This window comes from Simochromis diagramma, unplaced genomic scaffold (genome assembly GCF_900408965.1).
Source record: "Simochromis diagramma unplaced genomic scaffold, fSimDia1.1 OVJJ01000802.1, whole genome shotgun sequence".
Taxonomy (NCBI): domain Eukaryota; kingdom Metazoa; phylum Chordata; class Actinopteri; order Cichliformes; family Cichlidae; genus Simochromis; species Simochromis diagramma.
In genome coordinates, this window is record NW_024387492.1 from 18,262,423 (window position 1) to 18,288,457 (window position 26,035).

The 26,035-nt window shown below is 38.7% G+C and overlaps 3 protein-coding genes across 5 annotated transcripts in view; 1 reads left to right on the forward strand and 2 right to left on the reverse strand.

Annotated features, from left to right (window-relative positions):
* Positions 1–395: 395 nt before the first annotated feature.
* gnpat (glyceronephosphate O-acyltransferase) lies at positions 396–12,134 on the reverse strand. Of its 2 annotated transcripts, none has more exons than XM_040018054.1 (17): positions 11,981–12,134; positions 10,126–10,317; positions 9,163–9,339; positions 8,956–9,085; positions 8,644–8,771; positions 8,458–8,533; positions 8,116–8,267; positions 7,590–7,720; positions 6,916–7,154; positions 6,321–6,419; positions 5,851–6,024; positions 4,775–4,854; positions 4,532–4,672; positions 3,988–4,081; positions 3,790–3,883; positions 3,217–3,281; positions 396–3,125 (listed from the first exon to the last, which is right to left on the reverse strand). In XM_040018054.1, exons 1-17 carry the CDS (start codon positions 12,002–12,004, stop codon positions 3,082–3,084), a joined length of 2,040 nt encoding a protein of 679 aa, XP_039873988.1. In that variant the 5' UTR covers positions 12,005–12,134; the 3' UTR covers positions 396–3,081. The 2 variants fall into 2 exon arrangements, with proteins under 2 accessions (XP_039873988.1, XP_039873987.1); XM_040018053.1 differs by having other exon boundaries at positions 5,851–6,027.
* Positions 12,135–12,195: 61 nt separating this feature from the next.
* Positions 12,196–19,253, forward strand: cunh1orf131 (chromosome unknown C1orf131 homolog). Its single transcript, XM_040018065.1, has 9 exons — positions 12,196–12,402; positions 13,854–14,030; positions 14,152–14,243; positions 15,191–15,250; positions 15,445–15,540; positions 15,634–15,720; positions 15,810–15,844; positions 16,085–16,204; positions 17,710–19,253. The coding sequence occupies exons 1-9, from the start codon at positions 12,324–12,326 to the stop codon at positions 17,711–17,713; spliced, it is 750 nt and encodes a 249-aa protein (XP_039873999.1). The 5' UTR covers positions 12,196–12,323; the 3' UTR covers positions 17,714–19,253.
* A 2,513-nt stretch (positions 19,254–21,766) lies between these two features.
* LOC120725258 (E3 ubiquitin-protein ligase TRIM9) overlaps positions 21,767–26,035 on the reverse strand; it is a 56,541-nt gene continuing 52,272 nt past the window's right edge. For both annotated transcript variants that reach the window (XM_040018050.1, XM_040018051.1), the window contains 2 exons: positions 23,338–23,500; positions 21,767–22,757 (listed from right to left, as the gene is read on the reverse strand). In XM_040018050.1, the coding sequence (XP_039873984.1) occupies positions 22,710–22,757; positions 23,338–23,500 (211 nt within the window). In that variant the 3' untranslated portion in view covers positions 21,767–22,709. The remainder of the gene's footprint in view (positions 22,758–23,337; positions 23,501–26,035) is intronic.

Sequence of the window (26,035 nt, forward strand, 5' to 3'; positions counted from 1 at the left end):
ACTGTTCAGAGGTCTAAAATACGTGTGCAAATGTAGCTTAAAACTGAATATTGGTAAATTTTGATTTTAAAAGTCAACAACCAATGAGAGCGATGTGAACTGGTAGCCAAAGTCATGCATCCTGAGATTTGCACAGGGATAATTGTAGACCGAAAGAAAGAAGCCGAACATTTTGAGATTAAAGTTTATGGAAGTACATCAGCAATGATAACATATGCTCACTTGATCTTTTAATCAGGTATGATCAAAGAGTTTCTCTCAATATCTGAGCCACAAGAGAACCGACTATCACACCAAACGCTGGCTGTTGGAGGATGATGATGGAGTGAATGTTAATCAATTGGATCATCTTCATCCCGCAACCCGACAGAAGAGACAATTTCAGAGAAGAGAACTGTATTTCAAAAGGTTTTATTAACATATTTTTTTCCATTTAACCAGCCTGTACATTTAGTACTAAAGGCCCTTGTACACTGACCTACCATATTATTAGGTACAGTCTAATGGAATCCAATACTGTTTAAGTGAAATGTTGTGGTCTAAATTCTAGGAATACTTAAAAGTAATGCAGCCCAGCAAACAACTATACAGCAAAAAAAAAAGAGTACCCACAAACCAGATTTAGCATTATGACAACATTAAGAAAAGCTTTTATATAAAAAAAAAAAAAAAAAAAAAAAGACCAGCTGATAGATTCAAATGAATTGGATCTCATGAATGTATCTAATAATGTGGCTATAAAATGTAAATGCACAGAAAGAAATCTGATCTTTAGACATTATTTGACAGCTGTTATTGAGGTGAGAAAGTAAAACAATTCAAACGCAGAACACAAACTTGAACTTTTGTCGGCGTAATGAAATGAAATGAAACTTTTCTTTAGGTTAAAGTTCACTTTAAGTTTTACAAGCTCAACATCTGACCAACGGATAAACAAATAAAGCTGAATAAACACTTTAGTGCAGAAAAGTTTGAAGATGTTGCAATTTTTCTTTTTTGCCAAACCACAGAAATCTGACAGACACTATATGGACAAAAGTATTGGGCCACACGTCTTAATCTTTGAAGTAAGGCGTTTTGCTACAGGTATTTAAAATCAACCATCCAGTTATTCAGTCTGCCCATACAAACATTTGAAAAAGAATGAGAGTGGTACTTTAATGGGATGCCACAGATATAACAAGTCTGTTTGTGAAATTTCTTTCCTCCTGCATATTCCACAATCAGCTGCAAGTGGTTTTATGTCAGAACACATACCCTAATACAGCAATGTGGGTTCTCCAAATGCTGAGGCACAGTAATAGTCACCATCACTCTGCTGACTGAGATCCAAACCTCCTCTGGCATTAACAGCAGCACAATCATGTGCACCAGGAGCTTTTTGGTATAGGTAGGTGTAATGTGTAAGTAGCCCACTACTTCTGCTATTACAGTGCATTTTTGAGAGTCCTCATTTAAGTCTTCCTTTACGTACAACTTTTCTATGAATCATAGAAAGCTGTTTGCATATCAAGGTTTTGTTACTTTGGCTGTCAATGTTACACAATCCCCCCCCATTTACTTTTAGGCCCACAGTTATTCTACTACAGCACCAATCTATATTTTTTGACATTTGTCAAGTTCTTTACTGCCTTTTTTGCACATTACTTATACTCAAACCTAAATAGGGTACTACCTTTTGTTTCCCATTGAATTTTGCAGGAATCTTTGACATTAGGCACACAAACAAGATCACTGAAAGCTGTGCTTATAGTTTGTTAAGTTGCAGCTCAAATGTAACACAGATGGCAATTTCCATAAAATTTGGTTTGGCTTTGCTCATAGTTAAACCAATCTGTACCGTTTTTCTTTGCCTCCAAAGCATTTTCCAGCAAGAACTCAAATCTGCTGCTGTTGAATTGATGGGATTTCTAAGGTAACAGGAGTGCACAGATAGGAGTCGACAAAATAAATGATCTAGTTTTACCTCGAAAACTTGAACTACAAAAACTAAATAAAAAACACTCACTGAAAAATGTTACCATGCTAATCGTGTGTAATCCTGAGTCCTGAATAAGCCACTGAAAATTCCTTCTATGAATTTTCTTACTTCCCTTGTAAGGAACAAACCCCGTGTGTATCACTTCTTTAAATATAAATAAAGCCTGAACATTATTCTCCTTTTAGATGCTATAACTAAAACTCAATGATACTATGATGCAACTTCAGTAACTAGTCGAGACTCAAGAATTTATTTCCCACAAACCTGTGGCTTTGGTACAGCTGGTCGTGCTTGAGTATAACTTCAATTGTATATGGAGTTTGGCAACTTGATGACCCTGGCATTGAACTTGTGTCTCCACTGTGTAAACAAAGACATATGTACTTCTTGTCCAAGTAGTTTGGAGAGTTGGCAAAAAGGCCTGAGGATGGGTGGGTAGACGGGTAGTATGTGGTACTAAAATATTTACCCAAAGTTCAAATACATAATCACCAAATTCAAGAAAACAAAGAAACCAGCACCACAACATACAACTGGGATAGAGGCCCACACCACACAGCATGAATACATTAGTTAAAGTGCTCAAAAGGATAAGAGCGACTAACAGCTAACAAACATAAAGCTTGAATGAAAAAGCAAAGTGAGGAAAACAAAAGCCACGTTCAGAGTTAGAAACACATTTCAAATGCATTAACAGAGAATGGCCTCTACGCTGAGTGAAGATGGCACATTCAGAAGCTTTCACAAGGCCGCTCATAAGCAAAAGATCCGTTATTCAGAATGAGCCAAAGAAGCTCAGCAGTGTACCTTCAAAGGCTTCACTCATCATGTGGTTTTACGTAGATTCATAAAAAAGGTTTTAAAAGGAGAATCTGAGAAGGAAAAGAAGCATTTTGGAAAAAAGGCAAGAAGAGAAGAAATTAAAGAAAAACTCTAAACGCAGGGTTGAGCTGTCTCCAGATGGCAAGTCTTTTGTTCCATCTCTCACAGAACACAGCAAGTAGGCCAGGACGACTCGTAACAAACCACGTGGAGCAGAGCGACATCAGCGCATTGCCCTGACCGTCCGCGATGCCCTTCGGCTAATAGGGGTCGCTGAATTAGAGGTGAGCTACAACAGATTTCTGAGTGGGGAGTTTTCCTCCTGTAGGGACAGAAAATATGTGTAGTTTAAAGCAAACCCAACAAATATGCAGTCTGGTTATTTAGACACAAACTTACAGCTTATTTCTTACCAAGAGTGTCTTCCAAGGAGTTTAACATCACCTTGTTGAGTTTTAAAGTCCCCTGTTCCTCACCTCTGAAGGAAAAACATTGAAGCAATAGTTATTACTTTCAAGACAAAAAAAAAAGACTTAATTAAAATGTAGTTCTAGTGGCACTTTATAGCGTTCACTGGATAATCCAATATTAAAGGGATGCCTCCCTCTTAAAAATCAGTGTTGCAAAGGCATTGTGAGCTGGAAGTAGAAATTAGAGGAATGATATCAACACTAAAGCAAATAAAATCCAAACCATCTGCCAGACTAGATAACAGATAAGAGAGGTAATATATTTTTGGATGAAATGAAAAGAGTAAAACTAAAAAGCTTTGTGGTTTCCACTTTATTCTGACCATAAAGGTTTTGGTTTTCTTTCTGTGTTTTAATTGACTTTTGATCACATTATACAAATGAGCTCAATATTTCCCCACACACACACACAAATAAATAAATAAAAAAAAAAAAAAAGGCATAGGTGTAAGGGTGGGAGAGCCAGACAGCCGATCAAACCAACATGGGACACGCAGGTGAGTAAAACCAACATACCCTTTGATTTTCTGCACAGCTCCAAGTCTTATCAAAGCTGCCAGAGCATTCTTCTGGAGGTCCGATGACAACACTTCAATATACCTTAATCTACCTGGAAATACGCATGAGCACTTAACATGTAATCATTGGCATAGAGTACTGAATGTTTGAAAATAAAAATCACAAGTAGAAATAAGAAACATTTTGGGAGAGAACCTGTGAGAAGATGTTTGATGATGAACTTCCGGACAGCAGGAATAAACTGTTTTTCTGTCAGACAGTCTTCTTCACACAGGAACCGACACACCACCTGCCACCACAAACGCAAACAAGGAACTGTTAGGACTGATGAGCCAACAGCACCCTCTAGAGGACATCTGCACAAACCTAAGGTATTTCACAAAGTTTCAAAATACAACGAAATAGCTCTAAGATACAAACAGATCTAATTATAAGTGTCCCAGTGTATTACACAATTTAAATTTATATGGTTGAGATTGAGGTGTCCTTCTTATCATACCGTACGTTGTCATTTAAATACAATATATACGAGAAAATTATAAATTATAATAAATCTCCTTTCAAATGGGATAATTCATGTTTTTTAATCATTTGAACCAAACTGCTTTTCTTTGATCTATTTTCATGCACTTGACATCATAATACAGGACTGACTCTTCCAACCTGTTACATGCAAAATACGATCCAGCCAACTCGTGTTCAAAACGACACTGTGTCGCTGTGTATGCACCTCCCTCACCTGGTATCCTTGTAAGAATGGATCGAGAACACTGGTGAGGAAGGCCAAAGTCCTGTGCCCTCTCTCGGTGATCAGAACCTCCTGCTGGTTTATTTGCAGAGCTCCGGTCTTCACCAGCAGGTAACAGGCCTCCTCAAAGTCCTGCCAGACAACAGGAGGTGAGAGAAATATGTCACAATGACCATACAATAATTTATTCATAATTAATCTGGAGTACACCAGCACAGAGAAGATGTGTCTCACCTGTACAGTAGCTCCAGGACAGAGAATGAACTCATTAGAAAACATGTTTCTCAGGAAGCTGAAGCCGTTGTAGATATCCTCTGGAAGACAGACACATACAGAGGTCACCACCGCATATCATGTACTTCCATCCCCCTCCATCCCCAGTATTCCCTCCCCCATCTCAGCCTTTGTGTCCAAACAGCTCAACCTGTGCTGTTTCTCTGACGCACTCCTCCCTAATCCTGTCCATTCTGGTCACTCCCAGTGAAAACCTCATCTTTACCCCTGCCACCTTCAACTTGGGCTCCCTGTCTCTTTGTTTCATCATAGTAGGTCTCACTAATATTTTGGAAACCTTCCCCTTTCACTCTTGTTGCTATCCTCCCATCGCAAATCACACCTGACAGTCATCTCCACCCACTCCTCCCTGTCTGTAGTCTCTTCTGCACCATCCACTGCTTTTGACCCCAGTATTTGAACTTGTCCAGCTTCACCGTTACATCTGCATCATAGCAAATGTGCCAGCATAAACAGGCTGAGTTTAAGTGACTTTTTAAAGACACTTAGCTGCCAGCTGAGTTTAGATTTGTATTTTTTCATTGTTAGTTTGACTTTGCAATATGGATTCACAATTAAAAAAAGATTAAATTATCATACCATATAAAAACTTTTGACAGATTAAGAACTTCCACAGAATCTAAAACCACAAAAAAAAACAAAAAAAAAAAAAAAAACCTGAACTGTAAACTGTCACAATGGTCGCGTCTTCCCTTTTGTGACTAAAAACATCCGTGTTAAAAATAGATGTCAGCTCAAGTTAAGAGAACATTTAAAAACCTCTTTTTTCATCAGATAAGTTTAATTTTTTTTTTTTTTTAACCTTGTGCTCAGTTGGCACAAAATTACTTGGAAAAACTGAAAAGGAATTTTCTGGAGATAAACCAGTCATCAGTTAGCTCCCATTTCCTGTTACACAAAGTAGATTTAATCTGTGGTGTCCTAACTAACAGTAGTACTACTTGTTTTTCCTGTATTTCTACCTGCACTCATAATGACTGAGCAGGCTGAGAGCAGCACAGTGGTGGCAGTCTTACGTTTCCGGTTGGAGGCAGCAGTGTGGATGGCTGAGGCCAGCAGGGCCGGTCGGATGAAGACGTTTAGTGCCTGATTCCTGTAGGAGACGCAGGAGAGTATGACGACTGCCTGGTTTAGGAGCTCCTCTTCTGGAGTAATGGCACTGCGAGTCTCTCCGGGCACCTGTTGACCTCCTACTTCAAGAGATAATTAACATTCATTTACTTATGTTTTCCTTTTTTGTAAACAGTTTTTAAATTGTCTGCGTTTTAAGTAGAGTCAGATTAGAAAAAAATAAAATCTAGCCGTCCTTTCCTGTGGTTGACTGGCCTCTGTCTTTGTTGATTATTTGTACTGGACTCTGAGTATCAGCTCATTATTTAAATGTAGTCTTTAGCTCGTGTTTTTATGACTGGGCTAATATTAGAACGATTAAAAAAAAAAAAAAAAATTGACATTGAGAAATAAAAACACCCGGGATAAAACAAACCTTGTTCCAACGCTAGCTGGACTCTTCCCTCGGAGATCCTCACCAGACCTCGATGAAGGGAAAGACTGGAGGAAACAACCTCTGAGGGAGGTATGTGGTCTGAAGAAACGAGAGAATCATAGATGAGGGGGAAAAAAAAAAAAAGATGGGATGGAAATCCCACGTTGTTGAGCTGCATATCAACATCACATCATCCCTATGCATTGCTCTACCCCTGTCGGTTTATGTTTAAGGTTGCATCTCTTCTTGTTTTGTTTTTACAAGGTTCCTAAAAACTGTCTGAATTAGTGCAAGTCTCTTGACTGCACTTCACCTAAAAGGAAATAAAACTGTAGTACAAATGTTTTCACATCATTTTTGAGTATTTCTTAATGTTAATCTGTTCTTAATCTGCTTTTATCCATGTTGAACTTTTACTTATCTTACCAACATCAGCCTGAGGACTGCATGTATATGTGTCAATGTGCACACAGCCATGAAAAGATTGTATGAACTTTATATCAAGATTGTTCGATTTGGCCTCTCGTTAGTCCTCTCACTTTAGTACATAGAGTTTTCATTATTGCTAAAACAGATAACTGGGCTCGTACGGTACCCGGCCAGTGGAGGAAGGCTCCGTAGTGCCGAGAGAGGTCCCTGAGCCACACTGCTTGTTCAGTGAGCTCATCGAGTGCAGTCCCTTGCTTATCCTCCGCCGCCTGTTTCTGCAGCAGGACGAAGGCCAGAAGGACCCAAGGCTTCAGGACCATGTTCTCCTCCTGGGCTCGCACCAGCCTGTAGGCGGAGTCATTCACAAAGCTGAGGATTTCCTCACTGGGTCTCGTGGGGATATGTCTGGAATCATAAAGCTCAAAGTTAGTCAGTACTATATTTTGCATCTGTAACGAGCCTAAACATAAAACTACTTCTTTAGTTAAATAAATACAAAATGTGTACGGCTAACTAAGAAAGAGATGGTTTGAAAATGTGAGCACTGTCCACAGGACACTCATTAAAGTGAGAAGAAAGAGGCCAAATTCTAAACTTTATAAATATCTAGCATAGATATTGATGGATAGTAATAATGTTTTTATAACTATTCAAGTACAGAAGATAATAAAATGTCCAAAAAAAATTTTTTAATAAGGAAAAAGACAAGCAAATGACACAGGGCCAAGTCATGGCTTGGATTTGAGTCATTTTCACAAAATACTAAAAGTTAAAATCAGTGGAAAATAGAGCTATTTGAGCTATTTCAGACTACAAATGGAATTTAAATTAAAACAGTACCTTGGTATCAGGTTGAACTGGCTGCGGTTAACTCTGCTTTCAGCTAAACTTCTTACAGACACAGGTTGGCCAAAGTATACGTGGATACTGCCGTAGTCTTCACTGAGGATCTTTCTAGCTTTAAACAGGCCCTACAAAGGAGACGAGAAGAAGAAGAGCACAGAGTGATTTACAATAAGTCTTTAAAGACAAAGAAAGACCCACTTACACTTACTCAACACGCTCAAGTCTCCGTGACCCATTTTCCGATACCAGCTCTGCGTTTTATTATCATACAGTATGTGTTGGCAAGTCTGCAAGTGAAATATGCATTCAGACTGTTCTTTGAAATACAAGTCAGTCAAAAACAAAAAAAGATGTCTTTGATCTCAAGTAATCAGACTAGCTGCTTTACACTTCCAAAATACCAGAATAAATAACTTTCTGCACTCGAGACTGCCAACTACAGCTTTTGATTTCAACAGCTTTGCTATGATTATGAATTAATGATATTATGTTCACAGTAAACAGGTCTCATGTTACTCACTGAAGTGGACTCCTTGGGTTTTGGCACACCCAGCAGCTCCCTGGCATAAAGCGCCTCCTCCAGAGTCCTCTCATAGCTGATACTCACGGGGACCAAGCTAATGTCAAACACTTCTCCTTTAAGAAATGGGTCCATCACTATATTTAACAGACCTGGAGGAGGACACACAGACAAGGATAAATGCCAAAAGTACATTTACTGCTGAATAAAGTTCTGGTGACACATGCCTAGAAAAATCATCTGCAACCATATCACTTTTACATGTTTGAAGAAACAGCTTCAGATCTACATTTTTCACTAATAACCTGGGAGAGATAATCTGTGCTCAAACCTGAGCCTTACCCAACTTTGGAGTCAAAGACTTGGCCGTTCGGCTTCTGGTGCCCTCTAGGAAAAATTCAACTGGTGCATATCCGTTCTAAGGTTAGGAGATAAAGAGGAACATAAATGGTATAGAAATACAGAAACAAAAAAAACAAAAATGTGACTCATTCCAAATCACAAACCCTAATGAAGCCGCCTCCTCACCTTAAGCATAATCTTGACATACTCAGAGAAGACAGCCCAGTACAACTTATCTCCACCAAAAGACCTCCGAATAAAGAAAGCTCCAGACATCCGCAGCATCTCCCCAACGACCTTCATCCCCATGAAGTCTGCAGAGAAATGCAAAGTTCATGTGCAAATACTGGTGGCGTATTATAAACCCATCTTTAAAACATACGGTCAAGGAGAATTAAGACCTCTGTGACACAGCAAGCTCTGACGAGCTGATACACGTGTAGTTAATAATTTGCTAGCCCATCATATACACACACACTTGTTCATTCCTTTGCTTACCCATGCCAGCAGCAATAACAGGTAGAGCCAGGTCGTAGGTGTACAGGATGTACGACATCAACAAGAAGTCCATGTAGCTGCGGTGACTGGGCAGGAGTACTACTGGGTGGTTATGAATGGCCTGCTGGAGCTAACGACAATGAAAGCACAAATTAAGTGAATCTGTGTGAGTTCGAGTAACTGTCTGAGCTATCATCCCGCACTCACTCTCTGGAGGCCCTCTTCGTTGACACAGATGCTCCTGAACAAGGTTTTAAAGACTTTGGAGAGAGTGAAGGCGAAGAAGCGAACCGTGCTGAGCTGCAAGCGTTGAGCCATCTCCTCCAAGATGGCTGCCGCCTCCCCAGTGACTTCATCTGTGGTCATGCCCTTCTCTTTAGAAACCTCAAATTCAAAATAAATCAATTACAAACAAAGACATGTTAAAACAAATTATGCTTTAAAAAAAATGTAAATGTGATTAATTTCTGACAATAAGAATGCGGGATGATTTTTGTCCCTCTCTGTCAATTTTCTTCGTCTATAAACTCGAGAGAAAACTTTGGACTTTGTCTATTTGTAGTAGCTCCTGACTTTGAAGTTTTCACTGTATGAAATAAGGTAATATTTCAAAATAAATTAGAAACCATTTCCTGTTACTGTGTCATAAAACACCACGCTGTCCTTGAATGCTAGTAATGGTGTTAATTTTAAAAAGTGCATGGCACAAACTACATTTCCTCTGATAGCCACTGGAGATTGGCTCAAAAAGCAGATCAATCTTCATGATTTAAGCTTAAAGTTAAAGTCAGGGTTGCCATGATTAAAAGAATGCTGCAGACACAGGTGGCTGTAGCTGCAATTAGGTTAAATGTGTTTTCTACACTTAAACTAAGGTCATTTGAGTTACTAAATTGGGCCTCTTAGCTGCGTTTGTGGTGTCGGTGTCTCCTGAAGCACTTTTATTATGTGGTTAACTGTGCTGAGCTTCATACCTGTCTGTGCTCAACTCTAAAGCTGTGTAAAACTTGTTACTTTAGCTCGCTTGCACGCATTTTCTTGTTGCAGAAACCCTTGAAATAAATGCGTTAAAGAATGGAAAGTGCAGGAGACATTTTTCACTGTGAAATGTAATTTTCTGAACTGAAGAGAAAAATACATCCACCAGGTATAACCAGAAAGCCAATTTACCTGAGTGATGACATAACCCAGCTGATCAGACTGCAGCACCATTTGCTTCAGCTCACTGACTTTGCATGGAGTCAATCCTTTGTAAAGAACAGGGGTGTAACATTTGAGAGCGTATCTTAAGTCACTGGAGTTCCTCCTCTCCTCCAGAATATCCTCAAAGTCATCTCTCTTCTTTAGCATAGGATCTCTATGCTATTAAGAAAGGGACAAAGTGCACTATTAGAAACATGCTTTACTCACAGTTCTCCCTTATATAACATGAGTGACAGTGAAGACAACCACAGAAAAATCCTATAGAGGTGAAAAAATTGACAGCTGATATGTTTGCAATGTACAAACAGATGTGGCATGCAATGCACGACATCAGCATTTATTGTAAAAATTGTTGTCCTGTGCTGCAGCATTTTTGACACAAACAAGTGACATTCACATAAGCCCACATTCAAAATTTTTTGTTAAGCACAAAAGATTTCTTGAGACCACTGAAGGAGTGTCAAATTTGCTGCTGGAAATCTTGTTTAACGTTTAAGCTCAAACAATACCTCATATCTAATTTCCTATCCATGTTCTCTTTAAGTAATCAATGAGCAGCACTTACAAATATCCACTGTGAAATAAAAAGTGCAATACTGCCCTCTAGGGGTGAAGCTGAAATGGACGCCAAAATTATCACACAAACCTGCACTTTTTTTGGTTATGACAACTATGACAGCGTGTCAGACATGTACATATACTTATAGCGTCAACGCTGCTCGCTTACCAGTATTGTGTGTATATTTAAAAAAAAAAAAAAAAAAAAAAAGTGATTTCTGGAATTGTAATTTTCATTCTCAAAATAGGCCAATTTTACTTTGATGTGCATGAACACATCAGGGCTCTAAGTTACTGGCACATTCTTAAAGCTTGAACAAACACATGCCACAGTTATTTTAGTTCTATGATTTTTAGATGTGCAAAAAATATGGCATTAAAAATATTTTTTTACTAAAAATTAAGAGCACCGCACGCTTCATTAACGCTCACATCCGGCCCAGTATGTTGAAAGCAGTCACTGGTTGAAAGTAACAAAGTGCATAAGGTAATATCTGCTATAAAAAAAAAGTGCTTGAATACAGTAAGCTTTATTAGAGCACTTTAACGTTTTTTTTATGTTAAACCAACGAATTAAGTTCACTTGTGATTAAAGGGGCAGTACACACAAATCATGAGAGAGTAGCTTATTATTCCCCCACCACCACCACCACCACAGTGAAACTGAATAGGAAACCAGCAGATACTGGTACCATGAGGAGCAGGATTAGGAAATACTGTCGCAACTGTTGCCTCATAGAAGTTTGACATTGGGCTCTTCTTTTGACGGGGTTAGTGCAACTCCAAAGTTAAGTAGTTTTCGCTTAAATCTTCTCGGAAATAAAACATGAGGCCATACATTTTGTCTCCTGTCTGAAAGCTTGAAGCCTGAAACTTCAGGGATATGAGCAAAGAAACTGGCACGGTGTAGGAAATCAGTTCGTTACCTAAATTAAAGTGATCCGATCTAGACACACACACACACACACACACACACACACACACTTTCCCAACAACATAACCAACTACATCCAAACACAACACAGCAACGTTAAATTAAATCACCAGCTTCCGCTAAGAAATCACGCCACGCATTCTTGTAGTTAAACGTATTTTTCCCACGTTAACCACAAAATTAGCGCATGTTTTAAGCCTGCGTCGCTGCAGACGTGCACAATTCAGCACGAAACCGTTTGAATGAAATGTCAAATGTCAAATAGTGGTCACCGAGCGAGGGCGGAGAGCTGAGCTAGCTTAGCCCGCTGGCTGAGACCTGCATACCTACCGAATAAACAGCTTCGGAGGCCATGTCACACTTTACAAACACACGAGCGATACATCCAGCGAACTTAATACGTGCACGTTTATTTTGCACGGTCCTGTCTCTTCCTGTCACACTGTTAGCTGGTAACAACACCTGAAAACTTCACATGGGCGTATTTAACAAGTGGCATTTCCGTGGCAGCATTTTAGCCCTTCCCTCTTTTACCTACGGTGGCCGGACAGGACTAATACGCCGGGTTGAACTGCATGTACCATGTGCGCTCTGTTGTCATTGAAACGAGCAAGTTAGCGACAATACTTAGGCTCTCATTTTTTCCGCTTAACCTGCTTATTATTAGCACGAAATGGGGTCCGAAAGAAACGGGAATAAAGACGAAGATTGCTTGTTTCTGGAGCATGTTTTGGACAAGCTTTATGACTTTGGTAAGTGTGGTTAGCTGGCTGGCTAATGTTAGCTTTACTGGCTACTTTAAAGGCTGGTACTGTGTTTGAGATTTGCTCTATTACTTGTTTGTTATAATATTATGTTTCATGAGTCTACTTGCAAGGAAAAGAAGCATCGAGAAATGTCTTTAAATTATGTTACATGTTTCGTTGTATTAGCCAGAATAGTTACTCTAAAGTTAGCTCATGTTTACTGAGTTGTCACCTAAAATGAATATTATACCAGTAAATGGCAGAAAACTCTCTTAGTATACAAAGCTCAGCTCAGCTTTGCTTATGTTGCACCATCCATATAAACGTGCAACTCAAAGGGCTTCACATGGCTAGAATAAAAAAAACACAGAAAAGCAACACTGGTGATTTTTAATGTACATGAACCACATGAGTAAATGACAGCGTGTTATATTATACAGTAAATACTGAGATTCGCATACCGAGATTAAAAAAGCATGAAAATTAAAAATAAGTCAAGTGTCGAAACTTGATAAAAAGCTTCTCCATCTGACAACTGCTTCAGCTTCCATCTCGCAGCTACCTCCAGCATCATAATCTTTCACACCAACCAACACAAACGTGTCCTCGTTCACTACATCCATGAATTTTGTCTCCAAACTGCTCAACCCTGAGCTGTCCCTCTGATGTACTCCTCTCTAATACTGTCCATTCTGGTCACTCCCAGTGAAAAGCTCAACAGCTTTAGCTCTGTGACCTCGAGCTTAGTCTCTTTGTTTCATCATAGTAGGACTCACTAATGTTTTTTAAACCTTCGCTTTCACTCTTGCTGCTATCCTTCTGTCACAAATCAGCTCTGACACTCATCTCCACCCTACCTACACTCTTTTTCACCTCTGTTATGCACTGACTGTTATGCACCTAGATAGTTAAAACTGAGCCACCTTCACTACCTTAACTTATTAGGTCTGCACTGTTACATCTGTCTCCCTCTCATTCACACATGTATGCTGTCTTACTCCTACTGACTTTCATTCCTCTTCTCTGTAGTGCAGTCTAGATAAAAACAAATATAGTTCATGCAATGTAGTTAAGCAGCACCACAAACTGCATTCTCGACATTTTCATAAAGTTATATTGTGACCCTTTGATCAAGTTAATGCAAATCCTGAACATTGTCATTATTAATGCATCAATGGACAGGGCACAAGCAGGTTTGGTGGAGCGGTGACGGCAAGTGTCGGGGGTGATTTGAGATAGAAGGATAGCAGGAAGAGATTTATTTTAATACTGCTTTGCTGGACTGCATTAGTTGCAGTTTAGTTTTTGCTACAGAAGTGCAAAGTTACCTATACTTTAAAAGTCAGGTGTCTGCTACTTTCTTGTGTTACTGACTTTACCAGAGTTCATGGCCAAGTCATGTAAACAAAACGTTACAGGGTCTGGATTCTGAATCATATTGTTGATTGATGATGTAGGATCAGGACCAAAAAAGAAGTCTCAGAAGAAGAAAAAACGAAAAAGATGCGAAGATTGGGAGGAAGAAGAGGAGCTCCCTGCAGTGAAGGATATATGCAGTGACACTGAAGACTACAGAGCAGAGCAACATGATGCTGAGCAGCAGCAGCAGCAACAACGAAAGGCTGAGCAAACGGGTAGGCAGCATAGCAACAGTATATAACACCCTCAGTCATTTCACTTTTGTCTGTGAGTCATTAAGTTTTCTTTCTTTTCTTTTTTTTTTTACTCATTAATCTGATTCATCCCATTTTCTAGCCTTCGAGCAAGTGAACCAGGTGGAGGTAGTCACATTTCAAGACCCCTCAAAGAAAAGAAAAAAGTCAACACCAAACCCCAACAAAACACCTGTAAGTCTGTTGTACTTGAGCTTACTGTGGCTCTCTATATTTGTTTGGAGGCTGGTATAGTTCAGTTCATGTTGATGGTGTGCAAAAAAAAAAAAAAATCTTGTATCCAGCTAGCAACTGGTGTTGGGAGTCGTTACGGATATTACACATTTTTCTTGTTACTTTTCATAAAAGTACATTACTTAACTACTTCTTTAGAAACATGAACACGTAGAAACTGAGTCTATGGGTGTGACTTTTACCTGTTGAAGATCAGGCTTTGGCTGCTGGGCTGGGTCAACATTCACTCAGTTTCATCACCACTCTGGGTTCTTAGCTGGCCTAGCATTAGCATGCTGTCTGTGCAGATATTTGCAAAGCTGCAGTTCTGTTAGCAGCAGACTGATGTTTGTGCAGTTTGCACTTTTTAAAATTTTTGTTGTATTTTTTTTATAGCACAACAGGAAAAGAGCGCAGTGGTAATGTCCATATCACTACTGCTCTAAAGCTGTAACGCTGTAGATCGCTCCACCCTTTACCTCCTCACACACCCAAATTAAAATCAAACCTTTGTAATGCAAGTAACAACGTAATTGTAACTGTTTTAATTTGTTTTTATCAATTTGGGGGGGTTAAATGTGCAGAAAGAGTAGATTAGAAACAGAGTTATGGATGCTACCTATAGAAGGATCAGCAGCAGTGGCTTCTGTGCCAATGGCTTAATAGGAAATGCAGTCATCTCCTCTTGTCACTAGCACAGGCATTTGTTTAGGAGCTGTTGCAGTTCATTTTACAGCATTTTCATCTTGGAAACTTGTTTTCCAGTTGATACTATGAAACCTGCTAAATCCTACTGTTTGACCTCCAGCAAACCTCCTTTAAAGATCCTCCTGTCAGAAATGATTCTCATCACTTTCCTTTTCCTCCCGTCTTCATTGCCTTTGGGTTTCGGCTGTCATCCCTTCCAGGCCCTTCACATAGCAGAAAAGGAGCAAAGCGACCAGCTAGGAGAACTCAATTTGGAAAAGGTGATGGTTTCACCACAGTTTACTTCAATTTACTTTGTTATTGCTTCTTCACAAGATTGGAATCCATGTTTTGTTCATATATATATATATAGCTGTAGATTATTGTTCTCTGAAAAATATAATTAGCAGTCATGTAGCTCTTCATATCTACATGATTTCTGTTGGCTTTTACTGTATTTGTGTGCTGGGGTCAGGCTCGTCTGGAAGTCCATCGGTTTGGAATTACAGGCTATAAGAAGGAGGAGCAGCGTGTTTTTGAACAGGACAGAGCGGTCATGTTGGGAGCCAGAGTAAGAGCAACATTTTAATCCAACTTTTAAATTTTGCTATAGAGCAGATTTTTTTTTATGGCCCAATTTTCATGTATTTAATGTCTCTATCAGCCTCCTAAAAAGGAATATGCGAACTATAAGATACTTCAGCAGCAAATCAAAGAGAAGAAAGAGAAGGAAAAGGAGGAGGCTCAGCTGGTACGACCTGCACTTTCAGGCCAGTCACACTTACAGGAAAATTACTTCTATTTGCTGTTCTTAATGTAGCATAAATTATTTCTTTTTAGGGCCTGAAGAAAAAGAAGAAGAAGAGTAAGCAGAGGTAGGTGAATAAAGTCACACCTTTCTTAAATATCATTGATTATTTACCTTAATTATGAACTTTAATTATTGTTAATGAAATACTTCCCCATCATAGAATTCATCCTAACTCTCCAAAAATTAGTAATTAAATATGAAAATATACTATTTTCATATAGTATATTTATAGTATAATATAAAATATTTTATTTTTTATAATTTCTGTGGCTCCAACCTGTGTTTGCTTCTACTGCTCTGTCAGAAACAGGAAGACAACTGTACCCTCGGGTCCTGGCGCAGCCCCCTCTGGTCAGGTGGGCCGCTTCAAGAACGGCATGCTGCTCCTCAGCTCCAAGGAGATCCAGAAGATCAAAGGCAACAAGTGAGGAAAATAGGAAATGACCAAAACAGAGAACGATGTCTAAAAGCAAACTGTTTAACAGTCTTTCAGTGTATTTAAATCAAAGTGGCTGTTGCCCCCCTGAATGTTCATGATACAGCCCTGAATGAGATTTTCAGTGGCTTTAAAAAGGGGCAAATTCTCAGTGTATACGTGTTTTAACACGCTGATGCAGAGTTAGTGGTGTTTGAGTTTTTCCCCTGTACTTTATGGCCTGCGCTAAAATAAATATGTAATAGTTTTGCTCTCTGAGAACGACGTGTCAGTTATGGTGATACCGTAAAAGACGTGTAGAACATAAGAGAGAAGCAAACACTAACAGAAAACCAGCTGAGTTCGTCTGCTCTGAAGCAAAGAATAACAGAATCAGTGCTTCTCTGCTGTGTTATAAATCAGTCCTAAAATATGATTAATATTTAATTACTTGCCTTTCAATTTATTATTTATGTTTTGTATTCTGTTTTGATCATTTTTATCTGAAAGTAATTTTGTGTTCTTCTCAATTTAATGGCAAATTTGGAGGTCTGGGGCAGGGCAGGTCAACACCCACGTGTCCTTGTATTCATCGTGTTGCTCTGTCGTCAGTTATCTGAACTACAAGCAGGAGTAACAGAGGGGCAGAACTGTTAGCGCTCATGTTAGTCCGCATCCCAACAGCGGAACTGGGGAAGGCAGTTGATGCATATTCAATGTTGAATAAATCGCGGCTGCAATCAGAGCTCTCACTCGTATATAAAAACCCTGACTTCAGGATGTGTAGCAGCGCATGTTTGAGCCCTTTAATAAAAACAACTTACAGGATGTTTTCCTAAACTTTGGATTCTGATCACTGAACCCATGATGACCATAAAGTCTGAATGATGCTTTTACACACTCAAACGACTCAAGGCATTAAAGGACACAGGACAGACTGAAGGCACTGGCAATGCTGTCAATTGAAAAGCAACTGAAGCATGAAATTCTGATTTCAATAAAACTGTGATTGACATTGCACACAAAACCTTTTGTGTTGTTTATCCAATAGTCAAATAAATAGTCAAGACTAAATAACCTGCTAAAAAGAAAAATGCCTTATTTATCTTAGTTTTATTCTTCGTATTATACCTCGATAGTTGGTGTTGTGTATATTGGATAAGACAGACTTTTCAGTCACTTGTGACATTCATCTATTGCACTATATCCGGTTAACATATTAAAAGAAAATCTGTTGCTGCTTGCAGACAGATTCATATTGTAATAATCATTAATTGCAATATGATTAAAGTTTTTTTTAATGTAGCTGCCCAAAGATGTCACAATAAATATGGGTGTGGTTAGCAATTCGGCACCAGAGCCAATGTCTGCCCCACTGTTGTTTATACTCAGGAGCCGCTACTGCTAATGATCCTATTAAAGTGGATTTTCAAGATATGAAACAATTTAAAGGGTAAAAAGCTGTGGTTAAACTTTTGGTGATAAAGTACAGATTTATTTTCTTTGTTTTGCAGGTGAGGAATTTGAATCCTACAGAATGGAAAATGCATACCAGCATGTTATGGAGAGGAAGTGGACACAATAGACATTTCCTGATAATATGTCACTGTCTGGGAGGGATGGTGTTACTGGTGACTATTGTGTCAGAAATTCAGTGGATTGATCTTCGACTGCATCATGGACAAGTCTTAAAGCACATAACTGGAGACCGAATACTGTCAAATCATCTTCCATCACAGTTTATTTATTTTGTTTTTATAAATGACAAAAAAGAGACATTTGTGTATCTTGTGTTGTACACTGACATTTTTAAAAGTATGTAATTGCAATGCATTTCTCATTTACAAACTGAAATGTAGTTGTACAAAACATTTATATTGGCAGGAAGGGACTGGATCATAACAGGGCAGGTGGGCCTAATAATTAAAAAATTACACGCAAGTAAAGTCTTGGCAGAAGTTTTCAAGATGAAAAGCACATGTACACGCTGAATGGACCGTGAGAAAGCAGAATGATCTTACAGTTTTTCTCCCATATTAACCATCTCTTGCAGTCATTTCCATTTTGTTAAAGGGAAAACATGACAGTTGGAGTTTTGCGACACTATGATAAAACAAGACCTTTGAGTTGGCAGTGTGCAGCTGGGTGAGGTCACAAATTCTCACACAGTTTTCTTGAAGCAGCCTTTTTGTTGTTGTATATACAGTTCAAAAAGAGGAAAACATGAAGCTCATCTGCAGCGTGTCACATGTTTGAAGCTGTAAGCACATCTCCTTTATTCAGAAAATATTTTACAGACGCGGGCCGTTTTCGACTTGCAATCCTTACTGGTCAAACACAGACCATATTAGTAGCCATTCAAGAGGATATTATACAAAAGAAAATACATAATTAAATATTTATAAATACTTTATAGAGTAAATAAATTACATTTTTTCCTCTACTTTTTCAAACATAATCTAATAATACTAGTGTAATTCCCAGCACCATACCATTAAAATTAAATTGGTAAAATATGTCACATTCATGGGTGGGTAAGTGTTGGGTAAAGGGACATTTCATACAGGAACTCTTACAAATACATCTGGACAGAAGTGACTGCAGCGTGAATATTTTAATATGCAAGATTTGTTTTTTGTTCGTTTCTGTGACATAATATTGTTTTAAGTGATTTTTAGGCAAGAAAATATGGAACCAAATGTTAACACAGGGTGAATTTGAGCCCCTCAGCAGAAGCTTTAATTGCCTCCAGTCACGATTTCCTGAATATCATTTTGACATCCATACAGCCCACAGAGACGTAACCCCAAATCATCCAACTTTTCAGAAGGCTGGTTACACGATATTTCACTTTTGTCTAGAAATCTATTCCTGTTACAGCAAATTCAGCCTCAGGGCAGGTTTCTGCATCTGGCGTGGGAGGTGGCAGCAAGGTCAGAGCTGAGCAGCCAGAAGTGATGTAAATGTAGCCCTTAGGTGAAAGCTGGTAGTCTGGGGTACATCAGGTAGGTAAAAAAAAAAAAAAAACTATGTAAGCTGCTTTAAATTTTGACATTTGCACTAACGCTGTATTCATGTTACAAAGGAAATATGTTAAATTTAAGTCAAGAGAGTACTTGGGTTAAAAATCTTCACTTACAGATGAATGTAAACTTAAATAGATCTTGTCATCATGATTTAGTCAACAGGCTTGGTGTAAGTGCTTTTTTTGCCACTTGGGTGCAGTTACTGCAGTATCTGCTTGAAGTATACATATCTAGCTCCGTTTTTGGTTCAGTTCAAAAGATCTGGTTCATTAACTTATAAAGCCTACACTATTCAACCATCTGTATGCTAACTTTGTTGAGCTCTAGCAGGTAGCTTCAAAAAGAAGAAAAAAAAAAACAGGCAGACAAAGCATTGCTTCTTTTCCACTGGCGTCTTAATGTCTTTCTGAAACTCAGTGTGGTTCTACCCATTTCCACCAAAAATAACTGCAGTTTTAAAAAGGCTGGCATCAGCACAGTGCCACAAAATTGCCGTTCCCGATGCTAGAATCATTAACACACAGATTCAGATTTTCTTCCCACTGAAACGACCCTCCATCTAAAGCTACACAGTTAACAGCAAACACCAAATGGCAAATGATTGGCCAAACTAAGCAAAAGCAATGCTGGCAGGTTTTAAAATGCTCCATGGAGGCCTTGTTTTCTCTATTTATTTTCTTCAGCTGAATTCTGTTTAATTCAATTGAATGGGTACCTGTGACTAAATTGTTTTCCTTCTCCAATAGTCAGTCTTTTGTCCTTTCACGCGCTTCTTCCCCCCCCTTTCTCGTCACCTCCCAAACCAGTCCAACCAGATGGCTGCACCTTTCCTGACCCTGAGTCTTCCTGTTTAAAGGGAGATCTTGCTTCCCAGTATTGCCAAGTGTTTGCTCGTAGGGCATCGTGCGATCATTGGGGTTCTTTCTGTAATAGTGTAAAGTCTTTACCTGGAGGCAGCTGTTGTTGTGAATTGGTGCTATATAAATTCAATTCAATTAAATCGAGTTGATACTGGTGATAAATCCCTTCTGGACACCCTGTACATATTACACATCATAGTATATGGAATTACATAGCCCAGGTGTATGAAATGCCTATAAATATGATATACTGCAATGCAAATGTAAAGAATTTAACATTCAAAATATCAATGCTGATTTAAAAATAAATATAATATCCCATCTCTACCTCCTAAAAACTTAGTAAAACGTCCAAATAAAGAAAAAATAAAGATATTTACTTTATTTTAGAACCCTAGATCTCTACTAGTAACTAAATGTTTTTAAAATAGGCATTCAAAATAGACCTGATCATTTCCTGTAAAAATACCAGTAATTCTTAACCTTACACATTATTTCTGTTCATTTCTGTGGTATATTTTAAAGAATGAGGGTGCGGTAAGTATACAAGTGCTACACTAATTTGTCAATGTAAAATGTTCAACCCTTTTAATGTAAACTTTATGTTTAAATGTCCAAAATATCATGAGATAGTTTGTGATTTACAGTAACATAAATCCTGACACATTTTAAAAAGTCTGTGATGAAAAGCATGAAAACAGATATCGGCAGGTTTTGTCGGGGATGCCTTAATCTTGTTCTCGCCACCGTTCACCAGCAGGGGGCGAGCTGTTATAGCGGTTGGTTTCAGGGTCCCTCATTGCAAAGACAAACGGTACACTATTTACAATACAGCTTCAGATAGTTTGTAAACTTGTTTGAATCCATGCTTAATGTCACATGTTATAATCATAACTCACATATCAGTATTTACAGTTTGAGGATGTCCATTCATGTGTAAACCCACTGTCATGTGGTAATGTCAGTCTACCTCTCAAACTCACATTATAGGGAACAGAAATGGCTCAGATATAAACAAGTCGTAGATTAAATAACCTCAATTAATGAATTCTTCCATTCCATGAACTGATAAAACATACATAAACAGTGTACTTATACCTATGTACTTTATACAGTGTCTCATGTCCTGAGTCACAGTGGTCTGGTTGAAGCTACTGTCCTCTATAGGCTGCCATATCTAGTCCCTGATGATAAATGTAGCAGCTTATGTAGCTTTACCTGATGTGACTTTAAAAGATAACGTTCAGGGCCACAGATAAAAGGTGTCTGAAAGCATCTTGAGATTCTGCAGTGAGACTGAGAGATGAGCACAGAATGAAATGTTCTTGAGACGACCATACTTTTCTCATCGACTGGGGGTGTATTATATTATCTTTAAATTGTAAATCAAAGAAAATGAAGTTTGGCTCGATTCCACTTCGTTTTAGCATTTTCTGACAATGATCTGTCAAAGTCAAAACAGTTCTTTGAGTCTGAGATGCCCCTGCAGGCAAATAGGTTTGTTTCAGTATGCAAATTGCATGGCCACGTGATTTATTAAATACCACAGTAATGTTTCTTACTGGCCAGTGGATAAGTCATACCAAGTGGTGCAATCATTTTCATGTTCTAGCAGAGTCCAAAAGTTCACTGCCAAAGACGTTGAAATGTGGCGATCTGCTACATCTTAGTGGGAGCTTTTTTGATGTCAGAGTTTTAGGTTTTTAAGACAAATAAGGAAAAGAAAAGGCTGGTGGTCTCTAGGCCTTTGGGACTGTGAATTTCAAAATAATACACCCCTGGCTCGGTAGATCTGTCAGATTACTGAAAAATGAAATGGAATTAAGTTCCAGCCTTCTCAGACTGACCTCAATATGTAAACCGTTCTGACAACACTATCAAACGATCTTTGCGCCGCTTTGCATGAGAAAGAGAGTCGATCATGAGGGAAGCTTTGCCGGCTTTAAGATGGCTGTCAGATTCCTTACCACAGATAAGAAATCACAGAGAAAACAGAGAAGGCAGTGCTGTTGGAGTCAACACTGAGATGAAAGTGTGAAGCGAGAGTTTAGCTTTTAAATATTTTATGAGAGAAAAAAGCCATGGTTCCACTACACAACTCCTACAAATGACTCGTGTTCATCTCGGCTGTAAACACACCTGAGAGAGAAGCAGAGCAACAAAAAGCACTGCTGAATCATTTCTCTCAGGGGTTTTTTTTTTCACCTCCTAAAAACTGTGATGCTTGTGGTCTATTTTTTTCTTTATTTTTCAACTCACAATGATCTTTCCTGCACAATATAAAAATCTTTAAGGGGCGGAGTTAAGCCCAGATTGTTTAAAATAACATAAACTGTGCAAGCTGGAATATAGATAATATCAGTGTTGTTTGTAACTTTGAGAAAAATAAACTGGGCAGTGGAAAAAAGTATGGCCCTCCAGCCATCTCTGCAGTGACGTCGTCAAGCTGTAATCATTACATTTATAGCCAATAAACTTGTCACTTGTCTAAAAAGTCGTGGAGCTGAAGATTGTCCAGGTTAAGGGTCAACTTGAGAAGGATGGGAGAGGAACAGATCCCATCTGACAGTACTGGACATGACATCATTGGTTTGTATCCAGGGCACGCTCAGAGTAAGGAGGGAGCTCTTACTGTTTGATATTCTTTGGAACTTCCAGGCCTGTCACTAATGTCACCTGAAATAGAGAAACGGAAAAAACACTCATTGAAATCAGCACGAATGAGGCAGTGATTTTAGAGATCAGAGTGGGCACATAAAAGCACCACTGCATCTATTTCACGTGAAATTTGGTTTGGAGAAGACACATTTATTTACCTTTGGAACACACAGTAATCTGAGCTCATGGGTTAGGAATCATTCACTTCTATCAGCACATACTTAACATGTGAATGTAGAGGAACATATCAATGACCAATATCAGTTTGAGGAATTCAAATGGATTGGACTGGTAATTCTGATTTTACTTGCTAAAATGTCTCATAAACTGCATAAATATAACATGTATTTCATCTGAATTTCACAGTAATGTAGTTGCAGCTTGGTTGCTTTGAAGTTTGTGTTAATCATCGCATCTGTGTACAGAATCTCTCCTCAGGGAGCCATTTTTCCTTGCTATTCTTGAATTTAATTCCTCTTCTTTTTTCATTGAGTTATTTTGCAGTAAGCACTTTACCGAGGTCAACAATCAAGGCAGCCCATCAGGGAGCTGGTTATTTTCCATTGCTGTTAAACATGGCACTTTAACACACACAGACCTGCACATTTCTGTTGAGGCTGACGGCGGGCACAAAGACCCCGTCCAGGTTCTCAAAGGCAGTTGGGCCATGCTGTTCCTTATTGATGTAGAAGGTCAGTGTGCGTTTAGTCAGATCCAGCAGGACACCCACAGTCGAGCCCTTAGTGATGCCTCCCTCTGCCCTACACACACCCACACACACAAAACTAGTCAATTTTGTTATGTATATGTGCCGTAAATGCACAGATTTTATAGTAGGTTAAGTTTCACATGGAAGGTAACACAACACAAATATGACTGTAGTTGTGTCATGTTGCAAAAAAAAGACAAATATATATAAAAGAATGAATACAAAACTTGGTCACCGAAGAGTCCTTTAACTCATTCACAGCTTGTTTAAAGACAGCACTCTGAAGTCTGGTGATGCAGCAACAGGTTCTTTAGTATTTCTTGCCAAATGGCAGCAGAGTGAACAGGCTGTTGCTGGGATGGGTAATGTGTTTTTTAATTAATTAATTATTATTATTATTATTGTTGTTGTTATTATTATTGTTATTATTATTATTATTTTGGTTTATGATACTTTAATCTACGTGTATGTTAAATTAGTTAAAGTTTTAAAAAAATCTGATCACTCTTGTATTCATATTTTGTGTGTTTTATGTGGCATTTGTTGGCGTCTTTTGCATGGAACCTGCCGGGGGACTGCAGATATAAATTAGCTTTAAGCTAACTCTTTCTGCTACAGTGCACCAAATGGCAACATTTATCTTAACCCTTAGAAGCACACGTGGGGTCAAAAATGACCCCATGGGTTGTTTTTCTATTTATTTTTTCATTCATTTAAAATAAATGCAGTTTTTGTATCACTACCCCACTCTTCCACAAGTGGGGTCAAAAATGACTGTCCCACTTACACTTCTGATGGATCAGGAATTAATTTTTACACAGTAACATATATGATTTATAGTCAGGGCTGCACATAAGTGGTCCGCAGGTGTGCATTCGCTGTCAAAATAAAAGTATTCCTGGAAATTCAGAGAATACGTGCCTCTTTTGTTGGTGGAGGAACACCAAAGTAATTGCTTACGGAGCTTGCTTTTTCAACATCTTTAAGAGTTCTGAACAAATGTCTGTCCTCCTCCAGAACATCTAATTTACACAAACGAGCGTCCCAACTTCTTATCTGGTACGCGTCTTTTATTTTGACCATTTATGTGCAGCCCTGTTTATAGTTTCCTGTGCATTTCAAACATTGTCCTTTCTGATTTTTTTTTTAATATTTAAAGTAACATGGCTGCTATGAGGCCAGCTGTGGACCTTGCCCTACAAATGATCCAGGACGGATGGGATGAAGAGCCCATCGGAGGCACTGACTCAGAATCTGACATCTCAGATATAGAGGACAAAGACTATTGTCCCCCCCCCCCCACTGAACAAGGCCAGTCAGATACAGAGGAGTCCTCTGAAGAGGAAATAAATATTTAGTCTAACAGAATGAGCCCATCTTACTGCTCTAGCCACAATATTCTGAATTAGTCGGCCAGGGCTTGCACCTGGGTCTAGTACTGTCTCTCCAATAGATGCATGGAAGATGTTCATGTCTGATAATATAATAGGAGAGGTGCTGACATGCACAAACATGGAGGCACAAAGAGTAGCCACAGACAGGGGAAAAGAGTGGAAAAATGTAATCAAACAAAAGCTCCTGGCCTTCATTTGATTGACCATTCTTGCAGAAAGTGAGAAGAACTGGGATGTACCAGTCGGTGTGTTTTTTGGGAGTCCTCTCCATAACCCATTGTTCAAGGCCACTATGTCAATTCAAAGATTTAAAGATATTCGCCGTTTCTTGCACTTTGATGACAAGAGGACCAGAGCCTACCGACTGAAAACAAACCACATGGCAGCTTTCCGCTACATATGGGGCCTGTTCCTGGTCAACTGCAGGCAGAAATTCATCCTCAGTGATTGTGTTACAGTGGATGAACAACTTGTGCCTTTCAGAGGGAAGAGCCAGCTTCTGCAGTATATGCAGAGCAAGCATGCAAAAGTGATACAAGTGATACAAAAACTGCAATTTCTTAAAATTAATGAAAAAAATAAATAAAAATGCAAAGGGCCTCATGTCATAATCATGTTTTATGAGGAATACCTCAAATATGAAAATATTACAACTCGTTTGTTTTAAAGATTTTGAAGAATAACAACCGAGTTTATAGCAAAATGCATTGTTTCTATTTGGGGTCATTTTTGACCCCACTCATGGAAGAGTGTAGGTACTGGTAGGTTGTGCATCCAAGGGTTAATATTGTACATTAAAAAAAAAACAACAAAAAAAACAAAGACCCCTGTAACTCATAAATCAAAGTTAGAACTGGCTCAGTAGCTGTTGAATGAATTATTTCACATATCAAATGTATTTCAAATTAAACGTCTGCTCTTTTTGTCTAACACGTGAACTCTTTGTTCTCTGTTTTAAGAAGTGACTTAATGAAAACGATCTATAGCAAAAAATGCGCTCCGAAAAAATTGTGTTTTAACCACAAAGCTTGTGTTTTTGCTAAGAGCTAAACAAATGTCTCTAAACTTATAGAAATGCAGACACTCATCAGGATTAGGCTGTCAGGGCACTAACAGATAAAGAAATCAATATGAGATTAAGAAGTCAAAAATAAAGCTCCGACACGACACGATGAATGACATGAAAGGTGGGT